This window comes from Carcharodon carcharias, chromosome 15, assembly GCF_017639515.1.
Source record: "Carcharodon carcharias isolate sCarCar2 chromosome 15, sCarCar2.pri, whole genome shotgun sequence".
Lineage (NCBI taxonomy): Eukaryota > Metazoa > Chordata > Chondrichthyes > Lamniformes > Lamnidae > Carcharodon > Carcharodon carcharias.
Window position 1 is genome coordinate 129,505,952 of NC_054481.1, and position 18,103 is coordinate 129,524,054.

General features: G+C 41.8%; 1 protein-coding gene across 2 annotated transcripts in view; it reads left to right on the top strand.

The window, feature by feature from the left end:
• Positions 1 to 18,103, top strand: part of mib2 (MIB E3 ubiquitin protein ligase 2) — a 273,357-nt gene that overhangs the window by 88,229 nt on the left and 167,025 nt on the right. For both annotated transcript variants that reach the window (XM_041206822.1, XM_041206821.1), the window contains exon 2: positions 568 to 899. In XM_041206822.1, coding sequence (XP_041062756.1) covers positions 677 to 899 — 223 coding nt within the window. In that variant the 5' untranslated portion in view covers positions 568 to 676. The remainder of the gene's footprint in view (positions 1 to 567; positions 900 to 18,103) is intronic.

Here is an 18,103-nt window from a genome sequence, read left to right on the forward strand (position 1 = left end):
AAAAGAAAATCAACGGGTAACCTTTGATCTCAATTTCTACTGAACATCAAACACGATCTCTCCATTTTGGTGAATAATGGCAGTTTCACTGTACAACAGCATTCTAATGTTAGCTGTTTGTGTTAAATAGTTACAGAGTAAGCACTACTAACTTACAAATTAAGCCACAGCCGTATCCAAAGGGCTCCTTTGAACTAGCTTGACCTTTTTCATTAAAATACAGCACTTGTAGGTTAGAACGGGCTTTTTGCCCTTTATAGTCTTACAGCGATGGTTGAAATTGTGTTTGTGAAGCAATTCCTTCATTATTCCCTTTCAAGTCGCAGAATCCTCGTGGATCTGTCAAGCTTTGAAGAACGATGAAAGACTGCTTCTAATATTGTATTTTCTTTGAAAATCTCGTATTTATGCAAATGTATACTTAAATCCTATGCAGCTCAATAGAGGCACAGTAAATTGTCATGACTTAGTTTGCAGCTAAGAGGAATATACATCTGGAGCACAATACATTTATTCCTGATTTGAAGAATATTTAATTGACGGCTTTGTCTTTTTTTCCTTTGTCAGGTGTTCCAGGAGCCTGGGGTTTCTTTGAGGCATCTTTTGTCATTACAATAGACGGCACTGCATTTATTTTTTGACAAACTGAAAAATCACTAGTCACCAATTGACAACCATGGAAGTGGGCATGCGTATTGTACGTGGTGTGGACTGGAAATGGGGGAACCAGGATGATGGGGAAGGACATGTCGGTACAGTGGTTGAGATTGGCCGTCAAGGCAGCACTACAACACCAGATAAAACTGTGGTGGTCCAATGGGACTGTGGCACCAGAACAAACTATCGAACGGGTTACCAAGGAGCTTATGATCTGCTTCTCTATGACAATGCACAGATTGGTAAGTTAAGAGTTCTTCACGTGTTCTGTCGTCAACATCGGATTTATTTTTCCGTCTTTGTTATGACACAGCAGTTGGTAAAGGCTGAGTTGTTCCAGAGGGAAACTTGAACGACTGTCATAAGCTATATTTTCAGTTGGTATGTTAGAGATGCAGCTTTGAATTCAGGAATAAGACCACTGAGCCTTAAAAGGTTTTTATGCAAAACTAAATTAAACATTTATTAATTTAACAACAAATTAAATGCATACACGTGTCTACAAATTACTACCATAAATAAATCCCCAAATTAATCACTCCCAGGTAAATCTTCACCAAGGCGACAGTAACCCATAGACTTTAAACAGACGCCAGGCAAAGCACATTTGCCCTCATGAATTCAAAATGAGGTCTCTTTGCAGACACAGTTGTAGGCTTACAAGCTGGTTAGATCTTAAATGCCTCTGACTTACACACACACATGCTTTTCTGTTTATAACCAGCTTTTTCTTTGAATGCAAATTTTCCATGGTATCCTATGTTTTTAACATCACATCTAGCAACAACATTTTCATCCCACTAATTTTATTAGTAATATAAACACATTACTTAGTGTCTCCCAGCTGGGTGCAAGATTTTACCCATTCTTTTGAGTGATTTATTTAAAAATACAAATTGCTCCCTTGACACATATTTCTAAACTTCTCCAGGTTTATCAAATTACCATTTCAAACCTACTTCTTTCAATACATCAAAGCACTCAGACTAGCTGGCTTTAATCAAATTAAGACACACACAGCCTCACTCCTCATTACAATTACAATTTAAAAAATAATTTCCAATAACATTGTAGACATTCATATCTCTTCATGACAGCTCTCCATCTTTAGTGTCCCTTCTCCTCACTAATAACCATTCAGTTCACACATCTGAGAATAGCAGCAATTTGTGAGTCAGTTTAAGGAAGTGCATTTATTGCTGGATCTGCGGGACAAAGTATTGGCTAGCTCTGTGGAAAGGGGAGGTCCTGTCAAATTGCCAATAAAAGGGATTACACAAATTTGTATTTCTGAAAATGTAAAAATATACGTCTTCAGAGTTCGTCATGTAAAATAAACAAGTCGTGACATATCTTTCATTACAGTCAGCTGGATTTAAGTGCTTACTGAATAAATATTTGCTTTCAATGAATAGAGAATGAAAATCTGGAATTACTTAGCCTTACCTCCTGTTAATTTTACATAATTTGCCATGTTTCAAATCCAGGTTCTACTTGATCATCACCTGTGTAAATGACCAGCTACAAAAATTACAGGAAATTCCGTTAGTTGCGTTAAACTGTTAACATTTTCAAGGATATATCAGGAGAGATGGTGGAATTGTGGTAATTACACTGGACCAGTAATCCAGAGGGTCAGGTTAATGCTCTGGGGATATAGGTTCAAATTCCACCATGACCACCGGTGACCATGACAACTATCATTGATTGTCGTAAGAACCCATCTGGTTCACTAATTCCCTTTAGGGAAGGAAATCTGCTGTCCTGTCCTTGCCTGGCCTGGTCTACATGTGACTCCACAGCAATGTAGTTGACTCTTAACTGCCATTCTGAAATTGCCTAGCAGGCTGCTAAATTGAAGGATAATTGGGGATGGGCCTACATCTCCATAATTTTTTTAAAAAATGCCTACAGTTTAAAAAAATTCAGTGGAGGAAGCATTCCTAATTAAATTCCTGATATGTGAGAGCTCCTAAGAAATTTATAAATTTTATGACAAGCAGGTTTATTCACTCTTGTTGTCAGGTTTCCCCTTTCTGCAACAATTTATTGAGGTTGTTATCTTTCACCACAAGATGAATTGTTAAGAAGAACAATCCTGAGAATTCAGCTGCTGTACTTAGGATTGTTTTAAGAAGAACAGCCACTAAATTCTAAGTTCTATCTCTGTGTTTAACATATCAAATTAATAGTAGTTAATCTCTTAATATTGGTGTCTTCTCCAATATGGCTGTCTCAATTAGTGAATAAAGCAGTCTAATTCAATTTATTTTGGTGATTTTCAGCATACATAATGCTGTGTCCAACTAGTTTCACCAATTCATGTTAATTGGACCTTTTTTTTGACCCATGTGCAGACGCTGCTGTTAAAATACTGAACATCAGGCAAATGAGGAAAAAAGTGTAATACAATTGTACTTTTCGGGTATAGTACAAACTCATAATCAAAACAATTTAAATTGTTCAACAAAAATAATCCAAATGGTAACTTGATTTCGAGTAAGTTTATTGTAAATTCTCCATATACAAGAAATGCTCTGAACAGAGAGTGAAACCTTTTGGTGTGTTTGCCTGAAGTGGGAAGAACATCCCTCACATTGATGAGCACAAAATATGAAGAAGTAACATATCTATTATATTGTGGTCAAGGAGGGTTACCATGTCACTTCAAAATTCTTTAGGATGTGAAGCTGACTAAAATTGCGGTTTATGGAGTTGTAAGCTTTTTAAAAATTGAAGAGTTGAAGTTCACTTCATCTTATTAACAATTTGCACAAGTCACCTGAAAGGGCAAAAAAGCTTACAGAATTGTTCAGTTACCTTGAACATGCTTAGTCTGAAGTGAATCCATGTGGATTCTTTTTGTGGTGAAAAGACAAAAGCCTTTAATTATTCTAGATTGTTTGAATAGACTTATAATCGATGAAATAATGCTTTGCAAGATCTGTTATGGCTCTCTTTATAGAGCTACTGAATAGCCATTGATAATTGTCCTCATTTGCCCAATCACTGCAAGGTATTGCTACAAAATTGTCACCCAGCATACTCTCATCATAGAATCCTATGTGGATGTGGTTGTGATCTTGGTCTTTATGCATCTCCCAGCATTGGGAGAGTTAACAGTCCTTCAGTGATGGATCAATGTATCGAGGAGTAAAGTGAGGAGCTCTGGATACCTCTTGGCTTTTTGAGTGTCAACAGAAATAGAGCGGACTGTCCCCCGAAATTTGCCGAAGCACAATAAACAAAGGAAGAGGGCATGTTGTAGAGCACATATCCCTGCCACGCTGCGTTAACTCAATGTTATTACAATGACACAGTTCTTCCTCGAAGCTTTTCCCTGTTTGGTTGATGCTCTTGTAACTACAAAGCTGAAAAAAAGAATCTTTTCATTAAGGACTTCAACCTTATTGAGGAGGCACCAAGTCAATCCACATTCAACAATCTGCTCTGAAAACTCTGCTTATGCTTTGACAGCTGTGGCAAATTGCACAATAGCAGCTGAGGCAATCAACGATATTCTAAATAAAACAACCCACAATTTCATCTTCCGACTAGGCACTTTACAGCCTTCCGGACTGAATATTGAGTTCAACAATTTTAGATCATGAACTCTCTCCTCCATCCCCACCCCCTTTCCGATCCCCCCATTTTTCCCCAATAATTTATATAGATTTTTCTTTTCCCACCTATTTACATTATTTTTAAATGTATTCCCATCCATAGTTTTATCTCTACCTTTTAGCCTTTTTTGATTCCTTCACCCCACCCCACCCCCCACTAGGGCTATCTATACCTTGCTTGTCTTGCGTTCTACCCTTAATTAACACATTCCTTAGATAATATCACCACCTTCAGCACCTCTTTGTCCTTTTGTCTATGACATCTTTTGGCTATCTCCACCTATCAGTGGCCCTCAATCCAGCTCTACTTGTCCCACACCCCCTTAAACCAGCTTATATTTCACCTCTCTTCTATTTTTACTTAGTTCTGTTGAAGGGTCATTCGGACTCGAAACGTTAACTGTGTTCCTTTCTGCAGATGCTGCCAGACCTGCTGAGTTTTTCCAGGTGTTTTTGTTTTTTATCTCCATGGCTGTATTGCCACCACCACTATATCACCCTTGTGGTAAAGACTTTTAATTTTCCTCATCAGGGCCTCATGGAGAGGTCTGTCAGGGAATTTGAGCTTTTTTTTTTTAGAAAATAGCGATTTGAGAATGATTTCTGTTGTAGGACCTAAATGTGCCACCATCCTGTATTTACATTCAAATAATGCAGCTGGTCTCCGAGTGAACTAACTGTGAATGGATCCTAGTATATTGTGCATATGCAGACTGGATATGACAGTTTAAAGAATGCAAAGTATTGATGCATGCTGTTAGTTCCACATTTCCATTGAATTGCCATATACGCCTATGTGCTGGTATCATGTCATTGAGTGTGCTTAGTGTGCATTTTCTGCTGGCTGCATAATATCTGTGAGAACCAATGGCACAGGAATGATATCAAAGTAATATTAAAAATGCAAAATGAGACTAGGATGGAATTGCAAGAGGGAAAAAGAGAGAATGAAGAAGTCAAGAAGATAAAATTAAGAAGCATCATTGAAAAAGTTTTTAAAAATGTAGATAGGAAAAAAAACAAAGCAAAGGAATGAGAAAGGGAAAAGGTAGAATTTAGTGATAAGTAAAAGAGAAGTTCTATCAATCCACAAAAGACGTTTTGATTTTGAGAAATATGGGCATACTCCCTGATAAAGCCACCTACGTGGTTTGAAAGTTGATTAAAGCAACAGAGAAGCAAACTGGAACAAATCGAGCTCTTGTCAATGATGATGGGATATCTTGGTTTGCAGGCATTGTTCACCTGAAGCTGTCTCCTTTATACTGCTGATTTGCCCTGAGAAAATGCGCAGACTTTGGAAAAAAAACTGCATTAATCAATGTGTAGCTGGTGCTCAAAGCCAGATGTAAAATAGAACCAAGATTGCAAGGGTTGGAGGAGCGGCTGTCTGAAGTGGAATATTACATGCGAACATAGGAATTAGGAGCAGGAGTAGGCCAGTTGGCCCCAGGCGCCTGCTCTGCCATTCGTTAAGATTGTGGCTGATTTGATTATAACCTCCCACCTACCCCCAATAACCTTTCAGCCCCTTATTTATCAAGGATCTATCTACCTCTGCTTAATAATATTCTAAGATGCTGCTTCCACTGCCTTTTGAGGAAGAGAGTTCCAATGACTCACTACCCTCTGAGATAAAAAGTTCTCCTCAATTCTGTCTTACATGAGCGATCCCTTATTTTTAAACAGTGACCCCTAGTTCTAGATTCTCCCACAAGAGGAAACATTCACTCAATATCCACACTGTCAAGACCCCTCAGAATCTTAAAGGTTTCAATCAAGTTGTCTTTTACTCTTCTAAACTTCAGTGGATACAAGTCTAGACTGTCCAACCTTTTTCCATAAGATGACCCAATAATTCCTGGTGTAGTCTAGTAAACCTTCTCTGAACTGCTTCTGATACATTTACATCCTTCCTTAAATAAGGAGACTAATACTGTATACAGCACTCCAGATGTGGTCTCACCAGTGTCCTGTACAACTGAAGCATAGCTCCCTACTTTTATATTCAGTTCCCCTCGCAATAAACAATAACATTCTTTTAGCTTTCCTAATTACTTGCTGTATACTAGCATTTTGCGATTCATGCACAAGGACCTTAGATCCCTCTGAATCTGAGGTCTACAATTTCTTACCATTCAGATAATATGCTTCCTTTGCATTCTTCCTGCTAAAATGGACAATTTCACAGTTTTTCCACATTATACTCCATTTGCCAGATCTTCGCCCACTCACTTAACCTATCTATGTCTCAAAGCAGTCTCCTTATATCCTTTTCACAGCTTAGTTTCCTACCTATCTTTATGTCACCAGCAAATTTAGCAACCATATCTTCAGTCCCTTTATCTAAATTGTTAAAAAAAAATTGAGACCCCAGCATTGATCCCTATAGCAAACCACTTGTTACACACTGCCAACCAGAAAAAATACTCACCTATGCCTACTCTCTTTCCTGTCAGCTAGCCAATCTTTTATCCATGTTAATTTGTTACCCTCTACACTATGAGCTTTTATTTTCTGCAATAACCTTTTGATGTGGCACCTTATTAAATGCCCTCTGGAAATCTAAGTACAGTACATCCACCAATTCCCCTTTATCCACAGCACATGTGACTCCTTCAAAGAACTCCAATAAATTGGTTAAACGTGATTTCCCTTATACAAAACCATGTTGATGGTGCCTGATTACCTTGAATTTTTTCTAAATTCCCTGCCATAACATCTTTAATAATAGCTTCTAATATTTTCCCTCTGACAGATGTTAAGCCCACTGGCCTGTAGTTTCCTGCTTTCTGTCTCCCCTCTCTTTGAATAAAGGAGTTACATTTGCTGTTTTTCAATCTAATGGAACCCTCCCCGAGTCTAGGGAATTTTGGAAAATTAAAACTAATGCTTAACTATCTCACTAGCTACTTCTTTAAGACTCTAGGATGAAGTCCATCTGGACCTGGGAACTTGTCAGTCCACAGTTCCAACAATTTGCTAAGTACCACTTCCCTGGTGATTGTAATTTCCCTGGGTTCCTCCCTCCTTTCAAATTCCTGATTTACAGCTATTTATGGGATGTTATTTGTATCCTCTATAGCGAAGACTGATGCAAAATATCTGTCCAATTCACCTGCCATCTTCTTATTTTCCATTATTAATTCACTAGACAATTTATACAATAGGATCAACACTCTCTGTATTAACTCTTATTTAAATATCTGTAGAAACTCTTACTATCTGTCTTTATTGTTCTTGATAGCTTTCTCTCATACTCTAATTTTCCCCTGCTTACTAAACTTTTTATCATTCTTTGGACAGAATATAAAGAACAGCAGTCTTCTGACCTGACACCGGTCTTTACACAAATATATGCTTTTTCTCAAAGTTTGATGCTATCTCTAACTTTTTTAGTTAACCAGGTGGGCCCTCCCCTTGGAAATTTTCTTTCTCATTGAAATGTATCTATTCTGTGTATTATGAAATATCCCCTTTATTGTCTGCCATTGCATCTCTATTGACCTAACCCTTAACCTCATTTGCCAATTAACTGAAGCTAGCTCTATTTTCATGCCTTCATAATTGCCCTTATTTAAGTTTAAAATACTAGTTTTGGACACACTCTTCTCTCTCCCAAACAGAATCTAAAATTTAACCGTATTATGATCACTGTTACCTAGAGGTGCCTTCACTATGAAGCTATTACTTAATCTTATCTTACCAGGTCTAGTGTAGCCTGCTTTCTGGTTTGCTCCAGAATGTGCTGATCGAAGAAACTGTCCTGAAAACATTCAATGAACTCCTCACTACGCTACCCTTGCCCATCTGATTTTTCCAGCCTATATGTAGATTAAAATCTCCCATGATTATCGCTATACCTTTCTGACAAGCTCCCATTATCTCTTCCTTTATAATTGTCCTATTGTGTATTTACAATTATGGGGGCTGTACACAATTCCTACAAGTGATTTCTTGCCTTTATCATTAGTCATCTCAACCTAAACCACTTCTACACCCTGACTTCCTGAACTTAGGTCATCCTTCACTAATGTGCTCATTCCATCATTAATTAACAGAGCTACCCTCCACCTTTTTCTAGCCTCCTGCCCTTTCTGAATGTCATGTACCCTTCAATATTCAGGTCCCAATCCATGTAATCCTATAGCCATGTCTCTATAATGGATATCAGATTGTACCTATATATTTCTATTTGCACTATCATTTCATCTGTTTTGTTTTAAATGCCATGGACATTCAGATGTAGAGTCTTTAGTATTGTCTTTTTATTATTTTTGTGGCGTCTAGCTGTATCTGCTGATTTGCGCTTAGATTTGTATGCTCTATTCCTTCCTGTCACGGTCTGTTTATCATTTCCCATATTAGCACCTTTCTCGCTTGCCTTACTACTCTTTGGTTTACCACATCTTGACTAACGTCTACCTTGAAGTAACTAGCAGTTCTGAAGAACAGGAAGGCAACACTGATGCAATAAGCAAAACATTCTGGAAAATGTGCAAAGACACAATAACCGCTGCCTATTTGATTTGCTACAGAAGCTGAAGCAAGAAAACGTAATCTGCTTAACTGGGTTATACTGTCCAGGCTTCTGGATTAGGTACTTTGATTCTTGCAGTCACACTCAACTCCACCAGTAACTATGTGCAGTATTTTTTAAAATGCTCTAATTTCAGGACATTTTGCAGATGTTTGAGGCAGCAAGGGAAAAAATGTAACAAAATTTGCAGATGATCTTTGGACGATCTTTCTACAGGAGGATTTGAATTTATATGGTACCTTTCACAACCTCAGGATGCCCAAAGTGCTTTTGCAGCCAGCAGAATACTTCTTGAAGTTGTGTAGGAAACGTAGTCTCTAATTTTGCACATAGCAAGCTTCTGTACACAACCATATGATGATCGGTGTCATCATTTTGGTGGTGTTGGTTAAGAGATGAATATTGGCCCAGGACATAAGGGAGAACTTTCCAGTCTTCTTCAAAATAGTACCATGGGGTCTTTTATATCCAACTGAGAGCAGACGTCTCATCCAAAAGACATTACCTCAGGCAGCGCAGCACAACCTTAGAATGTTAACTAGATTTTTGTGTTCAAGTCCCTAGAAAGCTCACAACCTTCTGACTATGGTGAGAGTGCTTTCCACTGAGTGTGGGCAATTACTACACTTTCTAGTAATGTCATATAATTCTGTTTAATAGAATCAAGGCGAATTTACAGATTTACCCATTTGTTATGGTTTCCACCTCTGCAGATTAATGTTGGCGACTTCCAGAAAAAAGTTTTCTTCTATGGAAAGAGTGATCAAAACATGGATGGAGGATTTCCCTAAAACAACATGATAGGAAGTTTACAGGAGGGCATAGTCTTAAACTTAAAGGAAGGGCGAAAGGATAATTTAGATTTAATTACTTTAAGGCTGGTGAATGTATGGAATGGGCTGTCTGTGGAGGCTGATTGTGCCAGGAAATTCAAGAGGGATTTGGTACTCGGTAAAGATATGTACTTGGTGGAAAATTGAACACTATGGTAAAGTGCCAGAGCAATTTTTCTGATCAAAGTAGATTCAATGTCAAAGAGGGAGGGACAGAATTTCGGAGTTCTGGTTCTGAGATATGTTGCAAAGCCAACTCCAACTCCATCAAAAAGCACATATGTGAGTTTTATAATGCGGAATGAAGTTGAAAGAATTCCAAGTGAGAACTAAATGGCTTAACGAGTTTTGGGATTAATTCTATAAAAAGGTAGGAGTTATGTTTTGGAAAGTGACTGGTTTAGTGTGTCTCAATTTTTTGATGAAAAGTTATCAGGGAGACCTGGTGGCTTTGCTAGTAGCCGCTTAAAATCTAAACTACTGCTTATAATGGGAGTGAAGCATCTCATTACTTCAGGCTGTTGAAGTGGCGAAGGAAGAGCAACTTGAGAGAGAAGACAATGACCTGGAAAGGGGGTAAAATTTTCTGGTGATAGTGTGTTTAATTTCCCTTATTAACTATTTTGTTTGAAATAAGCGTTTTCCTTCATCCAGAAGTAGGTTACAGACGCTCCCAGGGTATTATTGGAGGTGGATCAAGGGGATAAAAGTGAGCTATTCAGCCTATTGAGTCTTGTGTGCTCTCTGTAGAGCAGTCTGTCCCATTCCCACTCTATCCCTGTAACCCTCTAAGTTTACTTCCCTCAAGTACCCAAAGAAATTCCCTCTTGAACTTATTGTCTCTGCTTCCACCACCTTCATAGGCGGTGATTCCAAATCATTACCACTCGCTGCATAAAAACATTCCTGCTCACACATACCCCACAACTTTTGCTCAAAATTTTAAATGTGTGTCCCCTGGCCCTTGTACCATAAGCAAATGGAAACAGCTTTTATGTGTCTAACTTCTCTAAATATGTCATAATCTTGCACACCTGGGGGAACCTTGGTTAAGGAAGAAGGAAGCGCCATTTTGGAAGGTGGCATTATTGGAACAGATGAGATGGTGTGAAGGAACTGAGAGAATGGGTTGGAGTCCTTACAGGAAGCGGGGTGTGAGGAACTGTGGTCGAGGTAGCTGTGGGAGCCAGTGGGCTTGTAATGAATATTGGTAGGCAGTCTATCACCAGAAATGAAGACAGAGAGGTCAAGGAAGGGAAGTGTCAGAGATGGGCCATGTAAAGGAGAGAGAGGGTTGGAAATTGGAAGTGTAATTGATACATTTTTCCAGGTCCAGATGAGAGCATGAAGCAGCACCGATATAGTCAACAATGTACTGAAAAAAAAGTTGTGGAGTGGGGCCTGAGTAGGACTGGAACAAGGAGTGTTCCACATATCTCATAAAGAGACAGGCATAACTGGGGCCCATGTGGACACCTATAGCCACACCCTTTATCTGGAGGAAGTGAGACGAGTTAAAGGAGAAGTTGTTCAGTGAGAGAACAACTTTAGTCTGGAGGACGAGAATGGTGGTGGATGGGGATTGTTTGGGCTTCTGTTCAAGGAAGAAGTGGAGAACCCTCAGACCCCCCTGGTAGCGGATGGAGGTGTGGAGGGATTGGACATTCATGGTGAAGAGGAGGCAGTTAGGATCAGAGAACTGGAAATTGAAGAAGTGTCCGAGAGTTGGCATTCAGCCTCTGCAAGGTAGAGGTCAGTACACCAGACAACAACAGCACCACCCCCGTCGGCAGATTTGATAATAAAGAATAGAGTTCAGAAGGACACAGGTTGATGTGGGTGAGAGGAGCAGAGAAATTGAGATGGCCAATGTCATGCTGACAGTTCTTAATGAAAAGATCAAGAGCAGGTAAGAGGCCAGAGGGAGGGGTCAGGTGGAGGGAGAATACTGGAGGCAGGTGAAAGGATCCATTGAACAGAGGGAGGGCTCCTGCCCAAAGAAGTGAGCACGGAGGTGAAGGCGGCAGAAAAAGATTTCAGCATCGTGCTGAGCCTGAAATTCATTGAGCTGAGGGCGTAAGGGTATGAAACTGCCCTTTGCTGAGTACAGAAAGTTTAGCATCAGAGAGGGGAAGGTCAGAGGGTGTGGTGAAAACATGGCAAGGGCTGGGAGTAGAAGGAGGGATGGGGTCAGAGGGACGGGAAGGGGGAGGAGGGTATTGGATGGGCGTTGGTATTAATAAGTTGTTGGAGCTTGTGTTCCTTAACACCTGAAAGGAAGCGATGAAGTTTCTTGTTAAGGTGTCGGATAAGACAAAGTATAAAATGAAACTGAGAACAAGGACAGCTTTGAGATAAGGTGAGTCAGTGCTGCTGAAGAGAGAGGTCGTGTGTGTCAGCGTTCCCTTTGTCTTGTGTCCATGACAGCTTTATCAACCCCTCCTCAGGCCACCTATCGCTGACCTTCTATCCTGCTTTACCTGCTCCACCCCCCCTCCAACAATTGCATCTCATTTCTACCTCTCTTTAGCTCTGAAGAAGAGTCATATGGACTCAATGTTAACTTTGTTTCTTTCTCCACAGATACTGTCAGACTTGCTGATTTTTTTCCAGCATTTTCTTTTTTTATTTCAGTATGCTCCACTGTTAGGTGCCTCTATACAATTATAATACTCCTGATGTTTACAATATACATTTCATGTCAAGCATACAGCCTGAGGGAAAAATCATTTCAACTTGATAATTATAGAAAGTGCAATAAAATTCAACTTGTCTCCAAATAACATGTTTCTATCTGAGGTGCCTCAATACAATTTCAATATTCTTGATATTCCCAATATACATTCTGTGTCAGGCATACAGCTCCTTGGTGTGCTTTGGCTGAAAGGTCTCAGACGGTGACCTTTCCCCATTGCGCCTCTGCTGTGGCTGCCCCAAGCTTTAGTGCGTCCCTCAGCACGTGGTCGTGGACCTTGAAATGTGCCAGTCTGCAACATTCCATTGAGGGCAATTCTTTGCACCGGAAGACCAACCAGCTTCGGGCAGATCAAAGAGCCTTTTTCACTGAGTTGAAGATTCTCCAGCCGCACTTGATGTTTGTCTCAGTGTGCACCCCTGGGAATAGCCCGTAGAGCACAGAGTCCTGTGTCACAGTACAGCTTGGGATGAACCTCGAAAAAAACCACTGCATCTCTCTCAGGACCCTTTTTTACAAAGGCATATTTCAGAAGTGGTCTCTTCCCCACCACAGCTGTTTCGAGGGCAAAGTGCAGAGGGAGTGAGACTCTGTGCATGTAGGAAGGCTCTGACGGGGAGGGCCTTTCTTACCACCTGCTAAGCTACATTCTTGTGCTTGTTTGAGAGTTCTGACAGTGAGGCATTCTGCCAAATGAAGACAGTCTGCTCAAGGAACCATCCGACAGGATCCACCATCTCCTTTTCCCGCAGGGCCTCTAGGACATTACTTGCAAACCACTGCCTGATGGGCTTGTGATCAAGGGTGTTTCTCTGCATAAAGTTTTCCATGAGATCCAACTACTTGGAGGGTCCTGTGGCAACGTGACCAGACCCATCCTTCACAATACCAGGGACCGATAGAACCTCAGCACATAGTGGCACTTGGTGTTTGTGTACCAAGGGTCTATGCAAAGCTTGATGCAGCCACACACAAAGTGCCTCAATACAATTTCAATACTCTTGATATTCACAATATACATTCTGTGTCAGGCATACAGCCCGGAGGGTTCTACAGATTATCCAGCTCCTCGTTGTGCTATGGCTGAAAGGTCTCAGATCGTGACCTTTCTCCATTGTGCCTCTGGCCATTGGGGTGAGGGTAATGGGCACCTTTCCCTATTTATCTAGAGGTTTGTGCATTGTGTCTCTGCAAACACGGTACGTTTTTGAACTCTGGATGAAGCAGAGGATGGTTCAGGTGATCGTCACAGCACAGGAGTGGGGAATGGGCAGACCTGTGCCATTTACAGCAACGTTGAGAGCACCTCACACCAGATGACCAGGTTCTATTCACAGTGGAGAGGGAATATTGCTTTCACAAGCCCAGTTTTTGTTTCACCATGGCTACTTGCTCTTTCCAGTTTTTAGCGTACACCTCAATGCCTCTGAACCATATCCCTAGCACTATCAGGCAGCCTGACCTGATTGTTGAAGGAGACACAGAATCAGTCAGCCCAGTTCCCAAATAATATGGCCTCGCTCTTGCCATGATTTACCTTGGCTCCTGAGGCTAGTTCAAACTGGTCGCAGATGTTCATCTGTCTGCACAGGCACAGTGGATCCAAGCAGAAGAGAGCAACCTGGTCCATGTACAGGGAGGCTTTGACCTGAGTGCCTTTGCTGCCTGGGATTGTCACCCCTCTTGTGCCAGCATTCTTCCTGATGGACTTAGCAAAAGGTTCGATGCAACGCATGAACAGGACAGAGGAGAGGAGGCAGTCCTGCTTGTCTCCAGATTTAATTGGAAAGCTTTCTGATTCCCCTTTCTGATTGAAACTGAGTTACTGATGCTTGTGTAGAGCAGTTTATCCAATTGCGGATTCCCTCCTCAAACCTAATTTTGGAGAGTATGACCATCATTTAGGTGTGCAATGCTTTGACAAAGGCTGGTCCAGGCTGATGAGGCATATGTCCACACCCCTGCCCTGCACCTAGTCAATTGTATCCCTGAGTAGGGCAATGCGATCAGAGATATTCCTGCTGTGTACAGTGCAGGTCTGGTCGGGGTGGATCACCAGCTCCAGAGCAGACTTGACCCGATTGCCGATGACCTTGGACAGAATTTTGTAGTCCACATTCAGCAGTGAAATGGATCACCAATTTCTAATTTCCTCCCTCTCCCCCTTCCATTTGTAGATGAGGAGAATGATGCCTTTCCTCCTGGATTCTGACATGCTGCCAGCCAGGAGCATACTCTCGTACACTTCCAGCAGGTCTGGGTCGATCTAGTCCCGCAGAGCTGAATACAACTCTGCCGGATTTGCTGATCCTCAAAATGTCGGACTGCGATGACTTTACTGAGCCGTTGTCTTCCTTCAGGCTGCTGATCGCAGAGCTCTCTCTGTGTAACTTTCAGAAGAAGAAATGTGAGCACACCTCATCCTGCTCATTGAGTGGACTCTGGACCAGAAGATGATCTTGGAGTCCTCCAGACAAAGAGCGAGGCTTGTTGGCTGTTCATCTCTTGGAGATTGTCCTTGACATCAACCCCATTGACTGCAGCCGGAGCAGATTTTGCATGCTTTTCTGGAGTTGGGACATTTCCCTCTGTTCTTTTCTAGCTTTCTAATCACCTTTGTGGATGAAAAACCTCTTGATGTTTGCGTTGATCGCTTCCCCCAGTGCGCCAGAGACTTGGGGATTTCACGGCTCTCTAGCCTTTGTAATTTCTTTTGATTTCCTCAATGTTTTCTGAAGTCAACAGTTTCACATTCAGCGTCCAAGTCCTCCTGTCAACCCTCTGGCCTGCCTGTAAGTGGCAGTCAGCCAGTAGGAGGCAGTGATCAGAGAAGCTTGTCGTCTGTGGATCTGATCTTGAATGTGGGCCACAAACAGGAAATCTATCCTGAAATGGCTGGACCGGACCGGCCATACCAGGTATATCTATGCTGCATCTTACTGCAGGGTTGCTGAAGACGTCATGCAGTTTGGCATATTTTACCGTTTCCATCTGGAGTTTGGACCTGGTGTCCAGTTTGCTGTCGCTGCCAGATCGTCCAGACACATCGATGATGCGGTTGAAGTTACCACCTAAAATGAGTGGCCTGGAAGTTGCCAGCAGCAGTGGGAGCTGCTGAAAGACAGCCAGCTGCTCTCAGTTTAGGAACCGGGCATACACGTTAATTAACTGGAGCGGAGCATTCTTGTACATTATGTCTGCTACAAGGAGGCACCCACCCACCACCTCCTTAAGTTTGGAGAAGGTAAAATTGCTTCCCCGCAGCAGAATACCCAGGCCGTTTCCTCCTGACCAGATTGATGGCCCATGGGGCCACCATCATGACCATTGCTTGTAGCAGCTGAGGTGCGGTATTGCATACACCTGCAGAAACAGCAGGTCAGCTTTGACCTTGGCAATGAAATTCAAGGCCGAAACACATGGTGTAATAGAATTAATGCTATGCGGGTTAATGGAAACAATCTTTATATCCATTTTAAAACATTTTGTTGCTTATCAAACTTGTTCTTTTTGGCAGCTCTACACCTTTGGTGTGGTCCTGCATACCCATAGTGTTCACAAATTTTCTCACCTGTGATGAGCTGAAGAAACAGCCCTGGGCCTTCCTGTTAGAATTGTTCTGTCTGGGTGACATCAGGTGGTGGTTCACACAAGGAGCAAAGTTTAGACAGTTCTCTGTTGGAGAAGTCTTTCCCATCTGTTTCACCTTGGGGGCGTTGCTGCTCCCGACTTCCCGGAGTAGGGATACACTGAGCAGGGGCTGGGGCTGGGGTACGTGGACCTCTTCGCTGCCTTTACCGTTTTGAAACTGTGGTGTCTCCTCCTCCAGCTTCCTAGAGCAGGGGTGGGGAGCCTACAGCCCCTGGGCCAGATCCAGCCCATTGCTCAGTTTCATCCAACCCGCAGCAAGATCTCTAAAAGAATATAGGCCTATGACAGTAGCGCCTTCAAAATAGCATTTATCGTTATGAATTTGCTTTGGATAAAAGCATCAGCTAAATTACGATGATATTTAAAAATATAATATCCAGATTCAGCCATTGCATTAAAACAGCGGGTGAGTTGAATGTTTCTGTATTCTCTCTTTTTAAAAAAAAACTAAAGTAAGTTGGTATTTATGTGCATGTGGCCCACAACTGATTTTTGTCTGTGTGAAAGCCCATGATAAGAAAAAGGTTCCCCACCCCTGTCCTAGAGTTTTGCTGCTGCTTACGTAGGCACTGCCCTTGTCCTTCCTCGCCTGAAATGCAGCAGCCCTTATCGCCTGTGTCGGATGAGTGTTGCCTCTTGCCATTTGTCTGGGGAGGGGTGGTTTGGTCCCTTCTTGGCCCTTTTTTTTCTTGTTGGTCACCTTCACCAGCTGTCACTCGCCCAGTTGACCCTCTGCCGGTTCCTGTTCCATTAATTTGGTTTATTGAGCAGTGCAACAGTGCTGGTCTTTGACAGTCTGCTGCCTCACTCTCTTCCTTCCTCTTGTCTCATCCCGGGCCGTTCTTTTGCCCGTTCTGCTTACTGAAGGTCCTGGTGGGTGAAGTGGTTGTCCCACTTGCTGTTTTCCTCTCCTTGGTTCTTGCCACCTGTCTGTAACTGAGGCAGTGTTTTGGGCAGTTCTTGTAGAGATGGCCTGTCCCGCCACAGAGGTTGCAGCACTTAGTCCACTTGCAGCCCTTCTGGGGAGGAGGCGGTAGCATAGTGATATTGTCACTGGACTAGTATTTCAGAGACCCAGGGTAATGCTCTGGAGACCTGGGTTCGAATTCCACCACAGACAGTCAATGTGCATAGCTTCAAATCCACGGGATTCCAAAAATCTCTTAATAAAGAAGGCATGGTCAATGGGTGTACCTCCTTCACTGTCTTTCACTACCAACCCGGCGATGTCACATACCCCTAGTATGGGCTCTATTGGTTGCAGCTATCGCCTCTTTACCATCCCGATGTTAGGCACTGAAACCCCACCAAAGGAGAACAAACAACCACAGAAGGGCTCCCAACACCAAAGGGCAAAAGGCTGAAGCCTTTGCTGAAACTCCCCAAAAGAAATGAAACCCACACGAAAAGAAGCATAAACTTACACATGTCCAGGGACAACCTTGATCATGGTCTCTCCCCTGCCAGGAACTCACCTAGAGATTACGTTTTACTTTGTATCATTCTTTTTTGTTAAAATGTGCTTCCATGCTATTTTGCCATGCTAGTGAACCTGCCACATTATAGTTAGATTTACATTGCCTCACAGACTGATCTCCGTAAAATGAGATTGGCTGAATGACTGTTTTTCAAGGGATCTCTATCACAGATGTCTGATGATGATGAAATACAGCATATATTCATTTCCAGGTTGCTGGATTCAGTCAGACAGTAACAAATGTTCTTGCCTGTAATCATAAATGCACTGTTGTTTCATTAGATTTTTTTCCTGATAGTACAGATCTCTCTTCATGGACATGTACAGAATTGCAACATGCAACCCACAACGGCCAATGCATGATATCAGTCCACAACCAGCATTCCGAACCTCTGGAAAGTTGGCTGCACTTACCTTTTTATAAATAGCTGTTTTCCATTATTTAAAATCAAAGATAGCCATTTAAACATTTTGTTCAGCTTGGTAAATGTGCCTGAGAGGCCAGCCTAAGCTATGTGATATACTTTCAAATAATTCAAGCAGTTTACAACTTCATTAAAATGCAAATGAGGAATCAAATTAATATATCCTAATAACTGAGATTTGGACAGTGACTGCTTTAATTCC